We start from the raw sequence: 23,638 nt of genomic DNA, 5'->3' as shown, positions 1-23,638 counted from the left end.
TCTTATAAATCCCCTTCCACTTTATGTCTTCTCTTTTTAAACAGAAAATTGCTTATTCTTCTCTTCAATTACCTTCCACACTTTCTTCTCTTTTTAATCTGCATCATTCGTATTTTTTCTTCCCGTCCCTACCAGTTACCAGTTACCACCTCTTCTTTTTCCTTTGAAACTTTGATATTGCTATCTTAGCGTTCTTGCCACCTTACCTTACTTCCACCTGTTAAGAAAATAAAACTAACGATGGACGAACGAATTGGAACGTTCAGAGAAATGGGAAAACTGTTGGGTTTTTTTTTCAAACGAACAAAAAAGAGGAACGTTTAAAAATCGTTTAATTGCTCTCTTCATCTATATTCCACTTACTCTACTCTATCTTTCTATACGACATAATTATACTTCCACTTCACCTTCTTTTATCATGAACCTTCTTATTCTTCTATTCCACTCTTCTCTACCTCGTCTTCTCTTTTATCTTTTATTTTTACCCACAAAGGAAGAGACTTTATTGACGACCTAATACTAATAGAATATGACGATCTACAGACAAAATGTTTGAACCATTAATTTGTTGAATTCTGTAGGTTAAGGTTTTATCAGTCATATTTCATCAAATTTCGGTAATTTCTTTCAGACATTTATTAGCAATTTATGAATTATTTGAAAATAAGAAAATGGAACTGAAAATATAAAATATGATAATCTAACTGCTTCAGGTCGTCATATAAACAATTTTGAAGTTTGTGAAAATTCTCAGATTTTTCTGGATCCTTTTAAAAGTCCAAAAAGTTAAAAATTTTTTGGAAAATGCACTAAGCTATGTTCCATCACTAGTAATAACTTTTAACCCTCATTTTCTATTTAGAACATTTAAATACTTATTAAAAGAGAATTAAATAATTTTAGATGTCTAGGCCATTCGGTTCAAATTGATTTTCAGAAAAGTTAAATTTTCAGATATAAACAGAGTAAGGCTCTCGAGATCGAATTTAATGTGGTACACTGTAAAACATGACACCATTAGTAACAAAAATTTGGATTACAATTTTTAAATTCTATACATTTTTTATGTAATATGTAATTTAAAGTAGTTCAAGTTATTAATAATCAGTAAAATGCAGTACACAATATTTATCGATGCATGAAGTACACAACATTTCTCGATGCATGAAGTACACAACATTTCTCGATACATGAAGTAGACAACATTTCTCGATTCATGAAGTAGACAACATTTCTCGATACATGAAGTAGACAACATTTCTCGATACATGAAGTAGACAACATTTCTCGATACATGAAGTAGACAACATTTTTCCGACATGCAGTTCATAACAATTCTAGCTAGGCAACAGCTTTGCTAGAACCTCTCAGCTGTGCAAATACTTTTAAAAATTCAGATTCAGGTTCCGGACTGCTGCTTTTGCTGCTGCTTCCTGAGCTGTTTCCATCCCAGCTGCTCTTACTGCTATTTCCGTCCCAGCTGCTCTTACTACTGCTCCCGGTACTGTTGTTATCCCAGCTGCTCTTACTGCTTACAGAGTTTTTACTCAGCTCCCAATTACTCCTGCTTTTTTGACCAAGTGTGGAACTTTTTCTAATCTCAGTCTTAGTTTCTGGAAGAACATGTGCCTCGTGTACACTATGTACTGGATCCCATCGTTTTCGTGGATTTGTTGTCAACTTTTGTTTGGAAGATGTTGGATGATTAATGTTTGTATTATTCTTGAGAAAAATGTTGATTTTTTCTTCTTCTTCGATTTTCTCTTCACACTCAATTTTATCTGCATTCAACTGAAATAAGATATTGTTATTTTGTGTTGTACAATTGTTCATCATACAGGGTTACCCACAAAGGATTAGACTTCAAAGACGACTGTAGGGAATTTATTTAGTCTTAGCTTTCGTATAATGCATCTTGGTTTTCAATGACTATTTTACAATTCAGTTTATAATTATTAAAGATTATTATAAATACAAAAAACCAAATTAAACCTTCAGATAGTTTTAACTAAATTAGCATTTCAGGTCATCACTAAAGTCTCATCTTTTGTGGGTAACCCAGTAATAAAGATATCATTATTTTCTTCATTCTTTAAAAATACTTTGATCTTGAAAAAAGATTTAAAATACAGAGATTACGTCATGACATAGCCAAGAGGATTAAAGTAGGATGGATTTGAGCACTAAGTAGTTGTGTGGGCCTGGAGCTAAGGAACTACAAGGACGGATAACCAGGAAACGATGAATGGGTGGGAGGACAGTAAATTACCGGATTAAGGAAGAGATGAGAAAAATGAGTGCAATGATATATCCGGAGAAAGAAAATAGAAGTAGGAAAAAAGAAGAAACTGAAAAAAAAGTAGGAATTAAGGAAAAGTAGAGGAGTAGAGTACAAGTCTGGATAAATATTGAGAGGAGTAGAGGAGTAGAGGAAAGAGGAAAAGAGTAAAAGGATGGATTAATAGTAAGAGTAGGAGTAGAGGAGTAGAGTGCAAGAATGGACTTTAAGGAGGTATGAGACATGGAGTACAAGGATGGATTAAAAGTGAGAGGAGTGCAGATGAGTGGAGTACATGGCTTGATAAAAAGTACGAGGAGTAGAGTACAAGAATGGATTTTAAGTAAGGTCTGAGACATGGAGTATAAGGATGAACCAATAGTAAGAGGAGTAGAGGATTACAGGATGGATTAAAAGTAATATTTGTAGAATACAAGAAAGGATTAAAAGCAAGAGGAGTAGATAAGTAGATTACTACAGGATGGATTAATAGGAGAGGAGTGAAGTAAAAGGATGGATTAAAAGCAAGAGGATTGGGGGAGAAAGGGGGAGAGAAAAGGAAACTAGATTAGGTTAATGAGAAGGATGAGGGGAAAGGGATAAGAAGGATGAGGGGAAAGGAAAGGGGATTAGGGGGATGAGAAGGGCGAAGGGAAAGGAGAAAGAAGAGGGAGGAGGAGAAAGATTAGGGGAAAGGAGAGTGATTAGGGGAATGAGAAGGATAAGGGAAGGATGAAGGAAGGATGAGAATTACATTATCATCTTGCATGGGTTTTATGTTTCTGCATATTATTTCCGCATATACTAAAATATTGTTGCATGGTTTGAAGGATAATTGGTTTAGGTTTAATTAAACCATCTGGTCAGTTCATTTAGATCCTGTGCTTATACTTATTGTATTCTTTAAACATGAGACAGAGGATATAGAATACAAATATGGAAAACAAAAATGCAATCAGAGGACAAAAAATACTTCTTATAAACTTAAGCTTAAACAAGTGCTTTATAATTCTAAAGTGTACTACGCCAAAAGACACAGGATACAGGTATCATAAACATAGGAACTGATATTTTTAATCTAACGTTGGAGACATTTGATCTTTCAAAATATGAACTCTGTTATAATAAATAGTCAAAATTTACAAGATCAAAGGTTTACACCATCAGAATGCAAAAGATATAGGGCTCAGAAAATGAGAGTTTGAGTCGAGTGTTCAGTTACTTAATATGAATTCATGAATGCATGCTACAATGTTAACTAGAAGGAGAATGTCAAATTTATGTTGCTACGACTTTGTGACCTCCTAGGTCGTAGTATGTTAAGGCCAAATTTATTTGGTTAATATCAGAAATTCGTAACATGTTTGCTCTTCTCAAGCTCTTCAATAAGAAGAGTTATGAATGATTGAAAACATATGGATTACAATTTCCTCTAGTTTGACGCCTGTCTAATGTCTGAACAGTATTCTATATCTGTCTAATGTCTGAACAGTATTCTATATCTGTCTAAAAGCGGAAGCTCAAATCATCTCCCTCCCACTCTTCCGGCCTTTTTTAGACATGTTATTGTTTACGGTGCTATTATTATGTCGAGTGTGTGCTTCAAAAGAGAGGAACGGGGGGGGGGGTCCAATTGGACTTGAAAAAGGTTAAGTAAGATAAAATCAAAACTCTCTTCTCACAACCCACAAGTTAAGAAGGTTTCAACAAAAGAATTTGAATTCTTAACTGTAAATTTCGATTATTCGCAAAAACTCGGGTTTGAAATTAATTCTGATATATTTTTAAATCCTCATCAAACAGTCCTTTAAGATCAAAACTGGTACTTTATGGTATTTTATGAAAAAATCTTTCATTTTAACAAAGGAAACATAGGAAATTTCTCAAATGTTACAGACAGAGTCATAAAACTTTGGAAAAGGAAGACGATATTTCTGCAATCCTATGTGTATTTGTTGAAAAGCAACTTGTGCAGTAGAGTAAAATGGATTTAGAACAGTGTACAGGGAAAAATTCTGTTTCTCATGTTCATTGCATCACCATTCAAAGTCATAACTTGAGTCTCAGCTTTATGGGTTTTACTGCCTTTAGACCAACATTACCGACCCATAATTCCCTTAACAGAGGGACGTTTAGTTACTTTACGTCCCTTGGGACAATTTAGTAAAATAACCACTGCCCTGTGAAAATATGAAAATATTCGGGTATTTGCTTCTCAAAAGACTATAAAATTATAAACTACTTTTCGGGAAATTAAAAATGTTTCTCAACCACGAGTTATCTCGACCAACTTTGCCAACACAACATACCTCGCTACGCTGTGGATGTTCTGTTGGCAAAATTGGTTATAGGAACCCTTGCCCGTAGAATTTTAAAACCCTTAAAAACAAATTTTAAATCTTGAAAAAAAAATTGAATTTTGAAGAAAATTTTTTTTTTAGCCTCTGTTAATTCTTAAAATCCATTTTTAAAAGCATATGACATCCCCCGGCCACTCATGAGTGTCAACAACAAAATTCAACCCACTCGATCTAGCCGTTTGGCCGGCCAGAGGGAACATAGATATAAATGAATGTCTTGTTTTATTTTATAGATAATTCTTTTAATTTTTCTTTAATTATTTATTTGAGGTATCGTTGAAAATCGCTCTAAGATATTGTTGAAAATCCCTTTAAAATTTCGTTGCAATCCCTTTAAGATATCGTTAAAATCCCTTTTAGATATCGTCGACAATCCCTTCAACATTTCGTTAAAATTCCCTTTAAGATATCGTCGACAATCCCTTTAACATTTCGTTAATAATCCCTTAAAGATATCGTTGACAATCCCTTTAAAATGTCGTCGATAATCACTTTAAGATTTACCTGTTCTAATCGTTTAGCTCTCTCTGCTAGCATCTTCTGGAACGGGGTTTCTGGTTCCTTCTCCTCCTCCCTCTCCCTCTCCTCCCTCAACCTCTTCTGTCTCTCCAGAACCTTCTCCAGTTCAGATTTATTCAATACGTTTACACCACTAAACATAAATTTATATATTTATAGCAACATTAGTCTCTATAGAACCTTCTCCAGTTCAGATTTATTAAATATATTCACACCACTAAACATATATTGATATATTTATAGTCACATTAGTCTCTAGAACCTTCTCCAGTTCAGATTTATTAAATATATTCACACCACTAAACATATATTTATATATTTATAGTAACATTAGTCTCTATTGAACCTTCTCCAGTTTAGATTTATTCAATACGTTCACACCACTAAACATATATTTATATATTTATAGTAACATTAGTCTCTATAGAACCTTCTCCAGTTCAGATTTATTAAATATATTCACACCACTAAACATATATTTATATATTTATAGTAACATTAGTCTCCAGAACCTTCCCCAGTTCAGATTTATACAATATAATCACACCACTAAACATATCTTTATATATTTTTAGTAACATTAGTCTCCAGAACCTTCTCCAGTTCAGATTTATTCAATATATTCACACCACTAAACATATATTTATATATTTATAGTAACATTAGTCTCCAGAACCTTCTCCAGTTCAGATTTATTCAATATAATCATACCACTAAACATATATTTATAGTAACATTAGTCTCTAGAACCTTCTCCAGTTCAGATTTATTCAATATAATCACACCACTAAACATATATTTATATATTTATAGTAACATTAGTCTCTAGAACCTTCTCCAGTTCAGATTTATTCAATATAATCACACCACTAAACATATATTTATATATTTATAGTAACATTAGTCTCTAGAACCTTCTCTAGTTCAGATTTAGATTCTAAAGATAAAGTGGTTATTAAATTAAAGTTGAGACGGAAAATTATTTGATGATTCAAAACTGTAAAAATATCACTGGATTTGAATCCTGAAATTTTATAATAAATATTTGATATTGGAAAGAGTCGAACAAATGGCACATAAAAACAAAAAACAAAGGACTCTTAAAAACACAACAAGTTTAAGAATTAAATATTTTAAATGGGAAATAATAAAAGATATATTTTACTCACGTTTTAGCATTCCATTTGATTTCTCTGTTGAGATCTCTAACTGATGGAGAGGAGAGACAGGGATTCGAGATTTTCCGGGGTATTATTAAACCTTCAGCATCCCGTCCCGTCATACTCATCCTGTACATAAACATTGTATACGGTGTACATAGAACATAATCATACTGTACAGAGAACACACTCATCCCGTACATAAACATTGCATACAGTGTACACTGTACATAGAAAATATTCATACTATACATAAACATGGTATATAGTGTACATATAACATACTAATCCTGTATATGAACATTGTATACAGTGTATATAGAACATATTTATACTGTACATAAACATGGTATATAGTGTAAATAGAACATACTTATCCTGTACATAAACATCTTATACGGTGTACATAGAACAGTACATGAACATGCTATATAGTGTACATAAAACATACTCATCCTGTACATAAACATTGTATACAGTGTACATAGAACATATTCTTACTGAACATAAACATGCTATATAGTGTACATATAACATACTAATCCTGTACATAAACATGGTATACGGTGTACATAGAACATACGAATCCTGTACATAAACATAAAATTCAGTTAGAAATGCACACAGACGACTTGAAATTTTAAAAACTGATAAATGTTTCCATCTCTTTTTGTCCCTGTTGAAATTTTGTTTTAATCATTTATTTTTATCATTTTTAAAAATAATAATTTCGAAATGTAATTATTATAATACGTATATTATTAGTAGATTTAATTTAATTTTTCCCCTCATTTTTGTTCACACATTTTTGATTCAACCTTTAAATAAGTCGTGTAAAAATTTAAATTGTATCCATCAAATAATGACATATTTAAAATATCGTATTTATTATGACATTGGTGGATTTACCCGTGCAAATATTTTTCATTTAAAGCATTGAACCAATTCTTAAACAGGACCAAGGCAATAACATTTCCACATTGATCCAAAGGTTGCAAGTTTTTAGGCAAAAATTTCCAATTACTTCCTAACAACCAAAGCTAAAAAATATTACTTTATGTACTTGTCTGGAGATATTAAAAGTATAAGTGAGTTATAATCAAAGGCCGGTTGTGAAAATTGACGCCACTTTTTACAGCAGCCTGGATCAATGTGCGCTAATTTAAGTTACACGACCGTTTGACATTTTGTGACGGACGTGAGTTGAAATTGTGACAAAGCTAACTATTTCTAAGCTGGTTCAACATATTGCATTCAAATCTCAAAAATAAAACTTGTCAGTGTTTTTCTCCCGTCTCAAAAAAATATTAATTCTATCAAACTATTAGCTCTTGCAGTCGCTCAATCTCGTTAAAACAGAATTTAATAGAAGATTTTTATCAGCAGAACAAATGTTTTAATTCTAACACATGCTATGTTTGCAAAAGAATCGAAGAGGCCAAAGACGATTTTACAAAAAAAAAAGAATAAAAAGATTAAAAAGAGTAAAAGATATAATCAAACATAAAGGATGTCAAAAATCAGCGCGAATTAAAAAGATTCTTAAAAATGCCCGTTTTTCATAAAACCTATATCTTTTTAACACTCCATAAAGCTTTTTTTTATTTTTTTTTTAACATTACAAATAAATCTATAATTTTTTTTTCTAAAAGTTGTTAGTTCATCGTCGAAAAATACTAACAATCCATCACTAATTTAAATATAGTGTAAACAATAAATATGTAACCTTCCTTATCCTTTCCTTTCCTTTTCCTTTCATTTGTATTTTTATATCTTTTTAATTGGGGGGAAATATTCCCACAACCTCTACTTTTAGAGGTTTTTAAATATTTTCTCCTGAAACACTTTATTTTGTATGTTTTTGTTATATTTCATAAATAAATAATTTTTTACTTTACTTTACTTAAAAAAAATTTACCATGGCGGCATCTCACGGTTTCATTTGGGACTGTTTTTTCAAGTTTACAACCCCGCCCCGCCTTTCTCTTTTACGTACGCAGAATAATTCCTTTTGAGTAGAGGATGGAAGGAAGGATTTATTTCAAGGATTAATCATCCAGGATATATCAAGTTACATCTCTACATCATGGCCAACTATACTTCTTTATATTTAGAAAATTGAAAATAATGACAATTTTATCCTTCATTTTATCTATCATCATCTATATAATAAAGCTATTAGCTCATATATATATATATATGAATTCTGTGCAGTCCCTTTATCTTTTTACTATTCTAATAATCCAGTACAGTATCTTTATGCATCTTTTCAGCTATTCTAATATTCCAGTACAGTACCTTTATTTTTTTACTATTCTAATAATCCAGTACAGTCCATTCATATATCTTTTTTCTATTCTATTGATCCAGTACAGTACCTTTTTGTATCTTTCTCTTTTCTAATAATCCAGTACAGTGCCTTTATGTATCTTTTTACTATTCTAATAATCCAGTACAGTCCCTTTATATGTCTTTTTTACTATTCTAATAATCTAGTACAGTACCTTTATCTTTTTATAAATTCTAATAACCCAGTACAGTACCTTTTTGTATCTCTTTTACTATTCTAATAATCCAGTACAGTACCTTTATGTATATATGTACATTTAAATATTTATATAGAATTAGCTTCAAATCAAAACATTTTAATATATTTCAGAATCTCACTATATATGTATATATATTAGCTATAGCTGGCCAAACGGCTTTACCAAATTGGCTGAAATTTTTTTAAGGAAACCCTTGAGTACCCCGAGGGTTACATATGCAAAATAAATTGTTTAACCCAGGTATCGAAAGTAAATTCATGATATATCATCATATATTTATTCAACTACACAGCATGAGATATTACAAATAAGCAATTACAATTTACTATGCAGTTTGGACCCGCCTAACCAGGGTTGGTTGTTTTGAGTGGTTGGCCCGAAGTTAATTAACGATACTGAATATAATTGGTTACACATATCAAGATATGTTTTTGGATAGGTAAGGAGTTGATTGGAAGGAAGGAGATTGTCAGGTGATCTGTGGCAGGGTGAGATCAGAGGGATTTTTATGTAGAGATAAATTAAAATCGTTTTCCTTAAAGAGTTTTTATAAACTTCTAGAAATATTGGAATTACACAAAGAAAACCAGGAAATCTGCGAATATTTAAAGTGAAAGCCATGACATTAAAAGCAACTTTTAAAAGCTAAAATATTTAATACTACGTAACGTCTCTTTTATGGTGCACGTGTACATATTTTAAATTTAAAACCTGTAAAACTGCATGGTTGTGTTCGTTGAAAAGAACCTTTAATTATAGATATCTATCATCACGTTATAAGATTGCAATATTTGATCGATAATCACGACACTAGATTGAACAATGAATGGCAGAACGTGACAAGTAGGATTTTATAATCCTCCATTTTGCTGAAGACGTAATGGTATTTATTATTATGTAACTACTAACTAGAGGAACCACAGACTAGATAAACACAGACTGCTCATAAACTCTCAAAGGTTAGGCTAAGCAGGCCAATAGTTGTCCCGGCAAGACATGCTACATTTCCAAGAAAGCTTTTGGGCTGCCATCTAACATCCACTTATAACCATTCAGGGGTAAAGTTTTACAATTCTTAAATAAATACTCTTACTTTTAACATCAAACATAAAATGTATGAATTTAGTCTATTTTTGAAGGTTTTGTATTTCGTATCCAAAGAATCCAGAAAATTCCTAAATACAGACGTCTATTTATTGGCCGTGTACTCCAGTTGTACACCACTGGAACCTGCTGTGGAGAATATCGCAAATTCTAGCCTTTAATAGATCTCAGTACTCTCATATCTTATCAGAGGAACTACAGATGAACTATAGAGGAACTATAGAAGGGAATAGTGAACTTGAATCGATCATTAGGAGGATAACTACTATAATTTATCACGAAATGGGCAAAAAATGTAATTTTTATCATATTTCAGAAACGACCCCTGCATTTAATTTCGATACAACATAAAACTGTTTTTTTTAATACTTTCATTAAAATGAAACTTAGTATTAAAGTCGACTCTGCACTTAACACACAAATGCTAGAATTAAGAACATTCCCGTGTTTCTACCAAGTTCACCGATCAAAATTTGAGTCAAATTGGTCAAGGGTTTCAAGAGTTATGATCAGACATACAAACAGACAAACATCGATTAACAAAAATGGATATACAAAAGATACTCAAAAGGAACAGAGATCAGCCTAATTCTAATTGAATCTTAAAACCTATAGTTTAGTTTCGATAGTGAAAATATTTATATATATATACAGGGTGAGTCAAAAAAAGTGTGATTTGCGGCGCCTGGTGCAAAATTGTACCTTTTTCTGTGCAACTCTCCTGTATGGTCTTTTTTCAATATTTTTTGAAAATTTGTAATTTTTTTTGGTACTTCAATGACCTTAAAAAATTCCTCGTATTTTTTTTCTCTCAAAATCAAAAGTTCAGAAAAGCAAAAATGTGCATTCATATTATTTCTCTCTAAATCTAAAATTTTTAAAAATTGAATCACAGAAAATTGGCAAAATTGTAATAAGAAAATTCGCAATTTTCAGTTCTGGGCTAATTTTTAAGGAAAAGTGATTTAAGTTCTCTAGTTCATTTCTTCTTAGTATAGTCTAAAGTATTAAATAGACGTTGTTCAGTTGAAACCTTAAGAATTATTGAAAAACAATTTTTCCGTAAAAGTGATTCCAGAACTGAAAATTGCGAATTTTCTAATTACAATTTTGCAAATTTTCAAAGATTCTGTGATTCAATCTTTTTAAAATTTTAGATTTCGATAGAAACAATTTATTTACACATTTGTGTTTTTCTGAACTTTTGATTTTGAAACACCATACAGAAGAGTTGCATAAAAAAAGTTACACTTTTGCACCAGGCGCCGCAAATCAAACTTTTTTTTGACTCACCATGTATATATTTATATATATCCTTTCTTGAAATTGGTTAATGGTTGTACATTACATCCTTCAAAGCTGAAAACTTTAGAATTGGATATCCTTCATCCCGATCGGTTAATTAATCTGGAAGATAACAAGAGAAGAACAAGAATTATTTAACCTGGAGATTAAGAAAAAGAGGAGATCAAGCAGTAATCCCGATATCCACCATTCAAAAGTTCCCAGCTTAGAACAATGTTGAAAATTTCGAGCCCTTTCAAAATTCGTGATAAACTTCAGAGAAATAAAATGAATTCCGAATTATTTCGAGATTTAAGGATTAAGTTTTGTCGGTTTCTCCACGGTATAGCGGAGAATAGAGAACCTTCTCCAAGTTCCTGGAACATATGCATTATGTATCTGGAGTGAAACTGTTCTGTTAGGAACCTTGAGAAGATAAGTTTAGGGATGAATAAACTGAGAAATGCCAGCAGGGGGGGGCTATTGGGACTCAGCCCCCCTGAATCAGTGAAATCTATTGTTTCCAGAGTGTTTTTAGACTCCAACGAGTGATGAGGATCCCCATGTAAAAAAAAATTAAGACTCTCCCTGGGAAAAATTACTATAAACGTCCATCAATGCCAAAGAAAACGCTATGTGTGGGTTGTTAAAACTTTAATTATTTTGAAGGTGTCAGATTTCCAGCTTTTTCTTCTGTCAAGCGTACACTGTAAACTTGAAAATTTTTAAAATATACAAATGCGCTAACTTATCAAACAATGTACACCATTTCGTGATGTCAGAATATTGTACAAAATACATGATGCAGTGCCTGATATAAAACTAAATAATAGGAAGTATAAAGGAACTGAGTGTTTGCCACAAACTCTGATTTTCGAACACCTTTATCCTTCGCAACACTATGTCGCAGACCTTTGATATTTCAAACTATGAATTCTGTTAGATAAAATAGTCGAAGTTTGAAATATCAAAGGTATACACCATCATAATGTGATATAGGGGTTAGAAAATTTGAGTTTGTGGCAAAAACTTTAAGCAGTTGCATGCGTATTTGATGTTGTTATAAAGAAAATTGTAACAGTAGTTTTAAAATCAATTTATTAAGTAAATTGGGTTCATGAACACTACATACAAAGCACAAATTCAGGGGTTAATGATCATGACTATTAAAATCATAATTTGAGTTTAAAAGCGACTGTAAATTTGAGGTCTTGGTCAAAAGTATAGTAAGTCTTAACTATAGAACCCATTTTCTAACATTAAATATAAATTTTTTGTAAATGCTATTTCACACTTTTTTGTCAAGCAATTTAAATTTTTAAGTATGCAAGGTCTTACTCGCTATATTGGCGAATTTTGAATAAGAGTTTAGAATATTCCTATGCAGACTGGATAAACTGTAGATAGTTTTAAGTCCAGTGGTCTTTCTATTATAAAGTTTGATGGGCCTCACTGTACATAATGCGTATATTCATGATGCATGATGCAATTGATGTATAATCCTAGTCGCAAATCAAATTAGGCCACTGATAGTTAAAACTGTTAAACCCAAATTTATTTAAACTCAATTGTTAATATTGACAATTGGCAATTGTTAAATCATGCAACTTGAACCAGCATCCATGCACTAAACTTATACACCCAGAGCCTGAAACTTAAAATAGGCTACCGTTACGAAACCCAATAACGCAACATAGCGATTGTTCAATTCAACAATTTTAGAAAAAAGGCCAACTTGTACTAAAACTCCGGTTTATCTATGTAAAATTATGGTGCATTCTGCTGGCACTTTTTGTTCCTAAAAAAATCTTGGCTTTTTACCTTTAAGAGGCTCAAAATTTAACAATCCAAGGAGCTAAATAATGATGTCTGTATCTAACCGTATACAGCCTCCAAGGAGCTAAATAATAATGTCTGTATCTAACCTTATACAGCCTCCAAGGAGCTAAATAATAATGCCTGTATCTAACATTATACAGCCTCGAAGGAGCTAAATAATGATGTCTGTATCTAACCGAATACAGCCTGGAAGGAGCTAAATAATAATGCCTGTATCTAACATTATACAGCCTCGAAGGAGCTAAATAATGATGTCTGTATCTAACCGTATACAGCCTCGAAGGAGCTAAATAATGATGTCTGTATCTAACCGTAAACAGCCTCGAAGGAGCTAAATAATAATGCCTGTATCTAACATACAGCCTCGAAAGAGCTAAATAATAATGTCTGTATCTAACCGTATACAGCCTCCAAGGAGCTAAATAATAATGTCTGTATCTAACCGTATACAGCCTCGAAGGAGCTAAATAATAATGCCTGTATCTAACATTATACAGCCTCGAAGGAGCTAAATAATAATGTCTGTATCTAACCGTATACAGCATCAATCTACCTATATTGACAGATGAAATCTATAAAGTGTTCAGATTTTTGATCCTCATAATGTCCTGACTTTCTAAACTTGTTCAAATGAAATTGTTCAATAATATGAAACCCGATACTTTGTATATGTATATAGTGTATACTAATTAAGGTATTTTCAATCGATGCACTAGAAATCACTGGCCCTTGATGTGAATCCATGGTCAAGGTTAAACTGAGAAACATATTTATATTTTTATAATTTCTTCCTGTACTATCAACAGTATAGATTTTAGGGCGCATCGCGCCCATCTTCTTTTTCAACTTTTAATTGTGGCTCTATTTGTGACCATCTTCTATTTGTACAATATAAAACAATAACAAATAAAGTTCGCGGATTTAATTTATTTTTTGGCGCATTTTCAAAATTTTATAAAAATCAAAAACTTTTGGACACAAATTTTGTAATTTTGAGCATCCATTAACGAAATTTGAGCCCGACCGGTTCAGCCGTTTTGACGTTTATTGGATACAAACGGACGAATAAGACAGACAGTATATATATATATATATATAGATTAATAATGTATGTTTTACAGATTAACTTAATTAGAACAAAACACTTCCGTTTTGTTCAAATATAAATTTTACTTTTTAATTCTGTAAAAGGACGTGTTGTGCACTCTGAACAAAATTCATAGGCTAAGGCTTAAGCAAAAACTCTTGCTATTTTGTTTTCCACATTTTTTGTTTTTTATTTCATATCGTTGTTGTCTGTTGAAAATTTTTTTTTTTACAAAATTTTATTTAGAAATATCGTATAGATAAGAAACAGTACAAATCTAAGAAGTCTTTTATTAAGATTTTGATTTAGATTTGAATTAAGATTTTGATTTAGATTTGAATTAAGATTTTGATTTAGATTTTGATTAAGATTTTGATTTAGATTTGAATTAAGATTTGGATTTAGATTTTGATTAAGATTTGGATTTAGATTTGTATTTAGATTTGAATTAAGATTTGGATTTAGATTTGGATTTAGATTTGGATTAAGATTTGGATTTAGATTTGAATAAAGATTTGGATTTGGATTTGGATTTGGATTAAGATTTGGATTAAGATTTGGATTTAGATTTGTATTGAGATTTGGATTTAGATTTGGATTTCGATTTGGATTTCGATTTGGATTAAGATTTGGATTTAGATTTGGATTTAGATTTGGATTTATAAAATTGATTTATTTAAGCATGAGCAAAGCCGTTTTTGAAATTCAAGAATTAAATTACAAATTCTTAAATCCAATTCTTATATTTTTATTATTTCGGCAAATAAAAGTATTTTTTAACGTATCTCGTAAAAATGAATAAATACGTTAAACTAAAATATAAATTACTCAGGCTTTCAGTGAATAATTATGATTATACAGAATCTAGATATTACACAAAGAAATATTTTATTGTTTTCAATTTTAAATAAAATCCTGGGAATATTAGCTATCATTATAATTCAAGTTAGTACTTGCAGAAACCATGGTACAGAGTATCCCAAAACAAGAGAATTTGTTGACAAATTCTTGCGCGGCATTTGTTCTTACGTTTTTTACAAGTAAATATCATGAATTTATTGAACCCAGCTTTGCCAGGAAACTAGTATTCTTCCAAAAATCCCAATCAACTTAGAATGTTTGAACCAGTCGACAAAGAACATTCCCGTGGTTCTACCGAGTTCCCCGCTCTTAATTTGAGGCAAATAGGTCCAGGGGTTCGTGAGTTATGATCGGACATACAAACAAACAGACAGACAAACAGAGATTACTACTTTATACATATAGATATTTGTACGTATATTTTCCGTTTGAACAGAACTGATTATCGCCATAACCTTTCAATTTCTAAATGTGTGAGCTTTTAATATTTTGCTTTGGTCTAAATTACAAAACTTATATATAGACATATCAAACCTGTGTTGGGGACCACAACACAGGTTTCAAAGTTATAAGGATTTTGGGGCGAGCAATAAGTTTCCTCGTTAAATCTCCATAATATCGTCTTTTTTTTGGAACTCTCTGAGACAACATGAGAATTAAGATTAAACTTGAATTCTACTTTATCATGGTATAGTGGCAATAGAAGAACCTTGAAATTCAACATAGTTAAGAAATTTATTTTCTTGTTTTAAAACAAGATTTTTTATTGGGAATCATAAAAACCCAGTTCACTTTTTCTTGCCGCTTCGCTGGGATAATTCCTCTTGTTTGTTGATTAACCAGTGAAAAATCAAGCCAGAAAAATCCAAACCAAACCACAATCAACATCAACTAAACCAAACCATACCAATATTAGAATAAACCAAACCAAACCGTTCAACCATAAGCTTCAATCATCTTCCCATTGTTTTTCTATTTTACAAAAACAAGTATTTTCACCACGAAAATAATAAAATCATAAAACAAAACAAAAACTCCATTTAATGTTTTAATAATCGATATAAATCCTATGCTTGTTAAAAGGGACAGAAGGAGTAATTTCAAGTGACCTTCCATTTACTGTGTGCCATGTTCAAATCACAACAGTGCTCTAGCTTTAAACCTGGTTTTTTATCTGAAAACTAATTTTTTTCAACTAGCTGAAGTGCCAGGCGTTGCCCATGGAAATAAAAAAAAATTCACCCCCAGGCTACCCATGAGTGTCCACAAAAAAATTCAGTCCATTCGGTCCAGCCGTTTGGCCAGCTTCAGGGATCACATGTACGAATGTCTTGTTTTATTATATAGAAGATATGGTTTCTCCATAAGAACGGATTACGGGTTTATTATACTGACATCAATACATTTAAGGATATCTTCCTCACATGTTGCTGCTTTGATAAGGTGTAACGGGTACCGTTGTGAGTCAGCCTTTTTTTGTGGAGGGGTCACTGGAAATCACGGAAACATTTCTCTGTTTAAAAATCTATTTTATCTTGTGAATGGATTTATTTGAGCTATTTATAGATGAAGTAGTAAATCAAAAAAAAAATTTCACTTCAGCGAACAACTTAGAGGATGAAGTTTTTAACTTATAAATTAAAGTTCAACTAAATAAATACCAGGGTTTATTTTTCTCTATATTTGTGATTTGTGAAGGTTTTTACTCTGATTTTTTAATCTCTATATTATACAAAAAATCATTTTAAACAAAAGAATTTGTAGTTTATAATATTTAAGGTCTACAACATTGGAATGCAAAGATTTAGGGATTAGAAAATCAGAGTTTGTGGCAAAAACTCAATTTCTTTATTATCATGGAACCCTTGACACCAATTTTTAACTTTTAAACTTGGTTGTTTCAGGATTCTTATGATTCGCAACCTCTCCCCGTAATGGCGTACAAATGTTTACCTTTTATGGATTCAACATTTATAGTATCTAGAATCAAACCAAAAATCGATTTATACTGCCTGGGAATCAATTAAACCCCCTTGGAAGGATTACTAGGAATGGAACCTGACAAACAAATTATTTAGAAATGCAAACTTCAATATATAAAATATACAAAGGTTCATTTACAATTCCTAGAATATGATTACTATACAATCAGAGGGTGTCAATTCTCGTATTTCGCATGCTCAGCGAAATTAGATTAAGAAAGATTATAATTTCAAGTATTTTTGCAGGGTTAATTTTGTCTTCTCTAAGAGGGGAGGGAGAAAGGGTAATGGCCACTTATTTTTTTGCCATTTCATTATTACGATAAAAACCATAGTTTCATATATCTTGCTGCTACCCATTTGCCTTTTGGAGGGGGGGGGGGGCTTGATTGATTTAACAAAGAGAAGAAATACAACGGTATATGGAGAAGTATAACACCGCTATCCGATTAAATCGTAGATGATAAAAAAGCAACAGAGGGAGATAAGATGAAAAATAGTTTCTTTCATTTGAACCTCTCCAGGTTCACAGGCTAATCACGAACCAAAACAAAATGAAATAATTGTTAAATATTTTACAAATATAAAATAAATGTTTTATGGTGAGACGAGCCTAGGATGAGAAACAAAGGATCTTTAATCACTGATCCAAACTTGTGGAGTAGTCACTGCTGACGAAATTCATGATAGGGCAAAATCATTTAATTAAAGTACTTTACACAGTTCTACAACACCAAACTTCAGACAGAGTATCGTAATGAAACTCAGGATCGAAAACCCGGTTTCGGAAACCCAGTATCGGAAACCCGGTTTCGGGACTGGGGTTATGAATTTTAGTTCACACCAATATTTTGGTTCAGAAATATTATTTCATTTGGTTTCTTTACATATTCTCATTTTGCTTTCCGATTTCTTATTATAAAATCTATACAAATGTAAATGACCCAAAAAGTAAACCAGGGAGTTTCGATCCACGGTACATTCTTAAATTTCCGGCTCTGAACTCAATTTTACATGTCTACACTTTACTTTACAGCTTCTATACTGTACTTTACAGCTTCTATACTGTACTTTACAGCTTCTATATTGTACTTTACAGCTTCTATACTGTCCTTTACAGCTTCTATACTGTCCTTTACTGTACTTTACAGCTTCTATACTGTACTTTACAGCTTCTATACTGTACTTTACAGCTTCTATACTGTCCTTTACAACTACTACTTTATTAAACATCTACTAAACTTAATCTTACATTTCTATACTTTACTTTACAGCTTCTATACTGTACACAAGACTATACTCTAAATCTACTAAACTCAATTTAACAACTCTAAATTTACTTTACAACTACAGATTTATTTGACCATTTTACCACTATGCCAATAAATTTAAAACTACTTTACTGTATACTTTATAGGTACTGAGTGTTACAAACTCAAACTTTATAATTCCTATTTTTGTTAGATGGTATAAATCTTTGATTTTTCAAATTTGATCGGACAGAATTTTCAGTTTAAAATATTATAGGTCTCCAACAATTTAATGGGTTGCAAAGATATAGGAATTGAAAATCAGCGTGAGTAGAAAAAAATTTATCTTTTAAAAGTGCACTAGCTTCAGAACCAGTGTTGCCCTGGGTACTCATAGTTATTTCCGCCGTTCACCCGCACTTGGTCATAAATCATGATTTTAGCTATTTTTCCCTGTAAAGTCAACCCACTATATTGAGAATCTTAAACCAAGCTAAGAACATATCCTTGGTTGAGGCAAATCGGTTCAGGGGTTCAAAAGTTATGTTCGGACATACAAACAAAACAAACAAACAGAGATTACTAATTTATATGATAACCTTTTATCTAGTTCTTAACAATAAAACTACTCTAGTATGCTTTAATTTACAACTATATTTAGACATGATAAATTCTATCGGCTGTAGAACCATTGAAGGGACAGACCAGCTATGTAAGGTAGTTAAACTGAGTATGCAGTGTTGTGGACAAATTCTTTAGAATTTATTAGAGACATATTAAACTCCGCGATGTTTAATTACTGAGTTTGAGTGCATAGTCGACGTTCAAAATCATGAAGTTGGGTGGGTACGTTTTTAAATTATTAAATAACGACGACGAAAAATAAAGTAAACATTTTACAGTTAAGTAATTCAATGGTTAGGAACATATTTCTTAAAAGAAATTCTTCAATAAATCAATGCTAGAATCAATTTGTTTTCATCATTATATTGAATTTCTTATTTTCTATGAATTTATTCGCAGATTTCTACAAATTCTGCAAATGTTGTCTTTTCAATAATAATTCCAGAAAATCTTTGTTAATAATCAGAAACTAGAATAATGAGAAAATAGAAACTAATAATTGAACAAGGTTACTTATTTTTTATGATAAGATTAATTTTTAATTTCTCAACCTGTTCCTAAACAACTAATTAGTTTACTGAAGAATTTTGTTTACTTTTTTTTGTCGTCGTTATTTAATAATTAAAAAAAAAATTCTAGAACGTATCCACCCAAAAGTACGATTTTGAACGTCGACTTTGCGCTCAAATTCAGGAATTACAGATCTTTAAAAAGTTTTATATGTCTCAAATGGATCCTTAAGAATTTGTCCACAACACTGCATACTCAGTTCAACTACCTTACATAGCCAGACCTTTAAACTAATTCTATTGAAGCTGACTAAATGAGATATTACGAGCTAAAAATTTACAAGCTGCAAAAATTTCGCAAGTCAATTGGGATATCCGGCGAATTATATAATATGAAACGAGACATTTATTTACAGTTACACATAATATAACTGCAGAAAGATACATGTCAGAAGTGATTAATTAATTGCAAAAAAGATTAAGTACAGGGTTACCCACAAAGGATGAGACTTAAACAACGGATGTGGAGAGTAAATACAGACTTTTGCTTACAGTTTTCCTTTTTTTGCAAAATAATTTCATAGATCATATAAAGTCTATATGTAAGGTTAACTACCACATTTAACCTTAGGATCGGAATATTTAATGAGTTTTAGTCGTCATAAAAGACTCATCTTTTTTGAGCAACCCTGTATTTGATCAAGAATCCTCCCCCAGATATAAAAAAAAACAATTAAAGCTCTATTCGTGTTCGCCTTTTAGACATAAAAAAGTATATTATTAGAAACCTTTGTCAAAATTTATTATGTCTCCTAGTCGACGATTTGAAAAAAAAGATTTATCTCTAAAAATTGGCAAAAGTGCAATGTTTGAATAAAAAATGAGTTCTTTATCTCTATGAAGACTAGGCCTGTTAAGTTGACCAAGGTTAAACAAACCTGCAGTTGGAGACAAGTGTTGGAAAATAATTTCTTTTCATTAAACATCAAACGTTTATAATTTATATAGTGGACGTTTACAAAATAAATTTAATTTTAGAAAACAAAATTTGTAAAATCCAATACGGCATTAGGTTGCATAGATATAAGGATGAGAAAATTTTAGTTTGCGGCAATAATAAGTTCCTTTATTGAAAACTTTCAAATCATCTTCTATTTAAACAAAATTTATGGACATTAAACTTATTAGACTTTTCGATCCTGGGATTTTCAAAACGTTGTCTTCAAAATTTCGGCCGTTTAAATATTTTATCTTTCCATATTCTTAAGCATTTATATGGCAAAAATTAGACCACATTTTGGAAATCTTATCTTTCCTACTTTATTAACATTTTTTTCATTTTCTTTGCCAACTTCATGTTAATTTGGAAACCCTGTGGTAAACAGTAAAAATGCAATCCACCCATCCTGGCCCCGGCCTATACAACTATTCTAAAACACTGCCCGGGGGAAGATAAACCCAATCTTGGTCAAATCGTTTCATTTATCATCATTCTTACTTTCTTCGGCTTCAGGTTTAAATTAATCAAACTCAGCCTATAGCATAAACTCTTTATAAATTTAAAAAATGGGTATACCGTAAAGTGTATATCTATCTATCTATTTATTTATTTGTTTGTTCTCAATAAACTTCGAAACGGCTGAACCAATCGGTTTATACATTTTGCAGAACCTCTTTTTTTCCGTGCAATTTTATGGATTTCTCTTTCAAGAAATTATTTTTGTAAATTCAAAATATTACTCCAAGAAACTTTCATTCTTTAGAAATTTTGTATTTGTACAATTTAAATTTATGTAATCTACTTAATAATATATTATTTTATAAACTACAAACTGTATCTATTACAGAATACTTTGCGCTGTTGTACACTGTATACTACAATACACTAAATATTACACTATAAATTGCCAGCTGTGCACGTTACAATAAACATAATTCGTGTTCGTACAATACGTTATACTGGACGTGTATTGTACATGATACTTAAATTAATAATACGTAAGACAGTTATTTCAGACCAATTACTCCGTAAATCTAATTGCACAGATTTCTCCAAGGTTTCAATCTGAATCTGTCATCTTAAGAAATACAAAAATAACAAAACAGAAAACCAATAAAGTTTTACGTCACTTGGTACAGTTAAATTTCCTTTTAATATGCACAATGTATTGTACTTAATATATTGTACGTTGTACAGTGTTCAGAGAGTTCAGATTTTATGAGATACATTTCTGAGATTTCTAATTTTTGGAGAATAAACTTATTCTTTAAAACTAACATATAGATTAGATAAGAAGCACTTTACCCTTAGATTGGGTTTTCAGTTTCACTTGAAGGTTTAGAAACACCGTTACCCTGCTCAGGGTAGGAGATAGAGCTGGGTGGAAACCAACCTGGGAGTAACTGAGTCGGTTCCGGACTCACGGACAGTTGAATCAACACTAACTACTAACTAGTGGAGAATTCAGTCCTTCTCATCTCATCCTACTCCATTCGATCCATAGATATATACAACCTGGATACAGGAATACAACCTGTGTACAAGATACAACCTGTATGCAATGATACAACCTGTATACAAGGATACAATCTGTATACAAGGATACAATCTGTATACAAGGATACAATCTGTATACAAGGATACAATCTGTATACAAGGATACAACCTGGATACTGGAACACAACTTGTGTACAGAAATACATTCTGTATACATTCTGAAATACAATCTGTATATAGGAATACGAATTGTACACCTGGATGCAGGAATACAATCTGTATAAAGGAATACAATCTGTGTACGGAATACAACCTGGATACAGGAATACAACCTGGAATACAGGAATATAATCTGTATACAGGAATACAATCTGTATGCAGGAATAAAATCTGTATACCGGAATACAATCTGTAAACCGGAATACAATCTATAATCTGTATACAGAAATACAATCTGGATACAGGAATACAATCTGGATACAGGAATACAATCTGTATACAGGAATACAATCTGTATACAGGAATACAATCTGTATGCAGGAATAAAATCTATAATCTGTATACAGAAATACAATCTGGATACAGGAATACAATCTGGATACAAGAATACAATCTGTATACAGGAATACGATCTTTATACAGGAATACAATCTGTATACAGAAATACAATCTGTATTCAAAGATACAATCTGTATACAGGAATACAATCTGGATACAGGAATACAATCTGAATTCAGGAATACAATCTGTATACAGGAATATAATCTGTATACAGGAATACAATCTGTATACAGGAATACAATCTGTATACAGGAATACGATCTGTATACAGGAATACAATCTGTATACAGGAATTTAATAGTCCAAAAATTATTTATTTAGTTTTTGTTAATAATTCCCTTCTAGACGTTCTTGAAACTTTTATGTTTTCTAATCCTAGCTATTTAACATATTCCTAAAATATTAATGATTTACCCCCCTTAATGTCTGATTTTATTCAAATTTAAAAACTTCTTTCTTCTACGTTTTATACTGTTTAAATGCATGCTAGGATTGGAAATGCTTTATGAAGCTATATCCCCCTACCTCCCCCCCCCCCCGCCGAAATTGTTGGGGATGTTTGGGATTTCCCACCCCATGGAAAGTTTAAATTTTATATTTCTTCAATTAAGCTTGGAGGGGAATAAATATCCCCCCTTCCCCCTCCTCCACCCCGCGCAAAGAAAACTAAAACAATCTGAATGGAGTAAAACCAGGGGGCGGAAACGTCATGTATGTGTGTCTGAACCAAAAGAGTATGTGTAAGTAATACCGAACCGAAGGTGTGTACTGAAGTATATACAGTACATAAGAATCTCGGTATTTGTACAGTCTAGGAGAGTACATTTGTTTATTGTTAGTTGGTTACTTGAAAATAAGTTTAATATACATGTAATATATTATTTATACATTTAAGTCAACACTATAAGCCAAATTTTCATGAAAAGAATATGATTTGATTAAAGTTTACAATAAACTACTCGTTATTCAAACTTAATCATAATTGACGACATTGTTCTGCAACTTCCTTGACTGCAGTCATGTTGTGTGTCCGTACCAAAAGAGTGTGCGTGTGTAATAACGAACTCGTCTGCAGTGCGACCGGCTTGCTTATGCCAGACCAGCGCCATTTCCCTTCCCTTTATTCTTATTCCCTGGTCAAAACTGAAATCTAAATCAGGTTCAGCAAAGCAAC

General features: G+C 31.6%; 1 protein-coding gene across 2 annotated transcripts; it reads right to left on the bottom strand.

Annotated features, from left to right (window-relative positions):
• Window positions 1–966: 966 nt before the first annotated feature.
• Window positions 967–21,874, bottom strand: LOC111703484 (pinin). 2 transcript variants are annotated; one of them, XM_023475432.1, is made up of 4 exons: window positions 21,800–21,874; window positions 6,327–6,446; window positions 5,143–5,290; window positions 967–1,791 (listed from the first exon to the last, which is right to left on the bottom strand). In XM_023475432.1, exons 2-4 carry the CDS (start codon window positions 6,443–6,445, stop codon window positions 1,342–1,344), a joined length of 717 nt encoding a protein of 238 aa, XP_023331200.1. In that variant the 5' UTR covers window position 6,446; window positions 21,800–21,874; the 3' UTR covers window positions 967–1,341. The 2 variants fall into 2 exon arrangements, with proteins under 2 accessions (XP_023331200.1, XP_023331201.1); XM_023475433.1 differs by having other exon boundaries at window positions 21,712–21,800.
• Between the last annotated feature and the right edge of the window lie 1,764 nt (window positions 21,875–23,638).

The sequence above is a fragment of the Eurytemora carolleeae genome, unplaced genomic scaffold, assembly GCF_000591075.1.
Source record: "Eurytemora carolleeae unplaced genomic scaffold, Eaff_2.0 scaffold449, whole genome shotgun sequence".
NCBI classification, from domain to species: Eukaryota; Metazoa; Arthropoda; class Copepoda; order Calanoida; family Temoridae; genus Eurytemora; species Eurytemora carolleeae.
This window is presented reverse-complemented; position numbering and strand designations above follow the sequence as displayed.

What these genes read in the sequence shown, in the direction of transcription:
- LOC111703484 (XM_023475432.1), bottom strand. Translation starts at nt 6,445, where the DNA reads ATGAGTATGACGGGACGGGATGCTGAAGGTTTAATAATACCCCGGAAA. An exon ending in ATCAAATGGAATGCTAAAAC is followed by an intron (nt 5,291 to 6,326) that starts GTGAGTAAAATA and finishes ATTTATGTTTAG; the next exon opens with TGGTGTAAACGTATTGAATA. An exon ending in GAGCTAAACGATTAGAACAG is followed by an intron (nt 1,792 to 5,142) that starts GTAAATCTTAAA and finishes ATCTTATTTCAG; the next exon opens with TTGAATGCAGATAAAATTGA.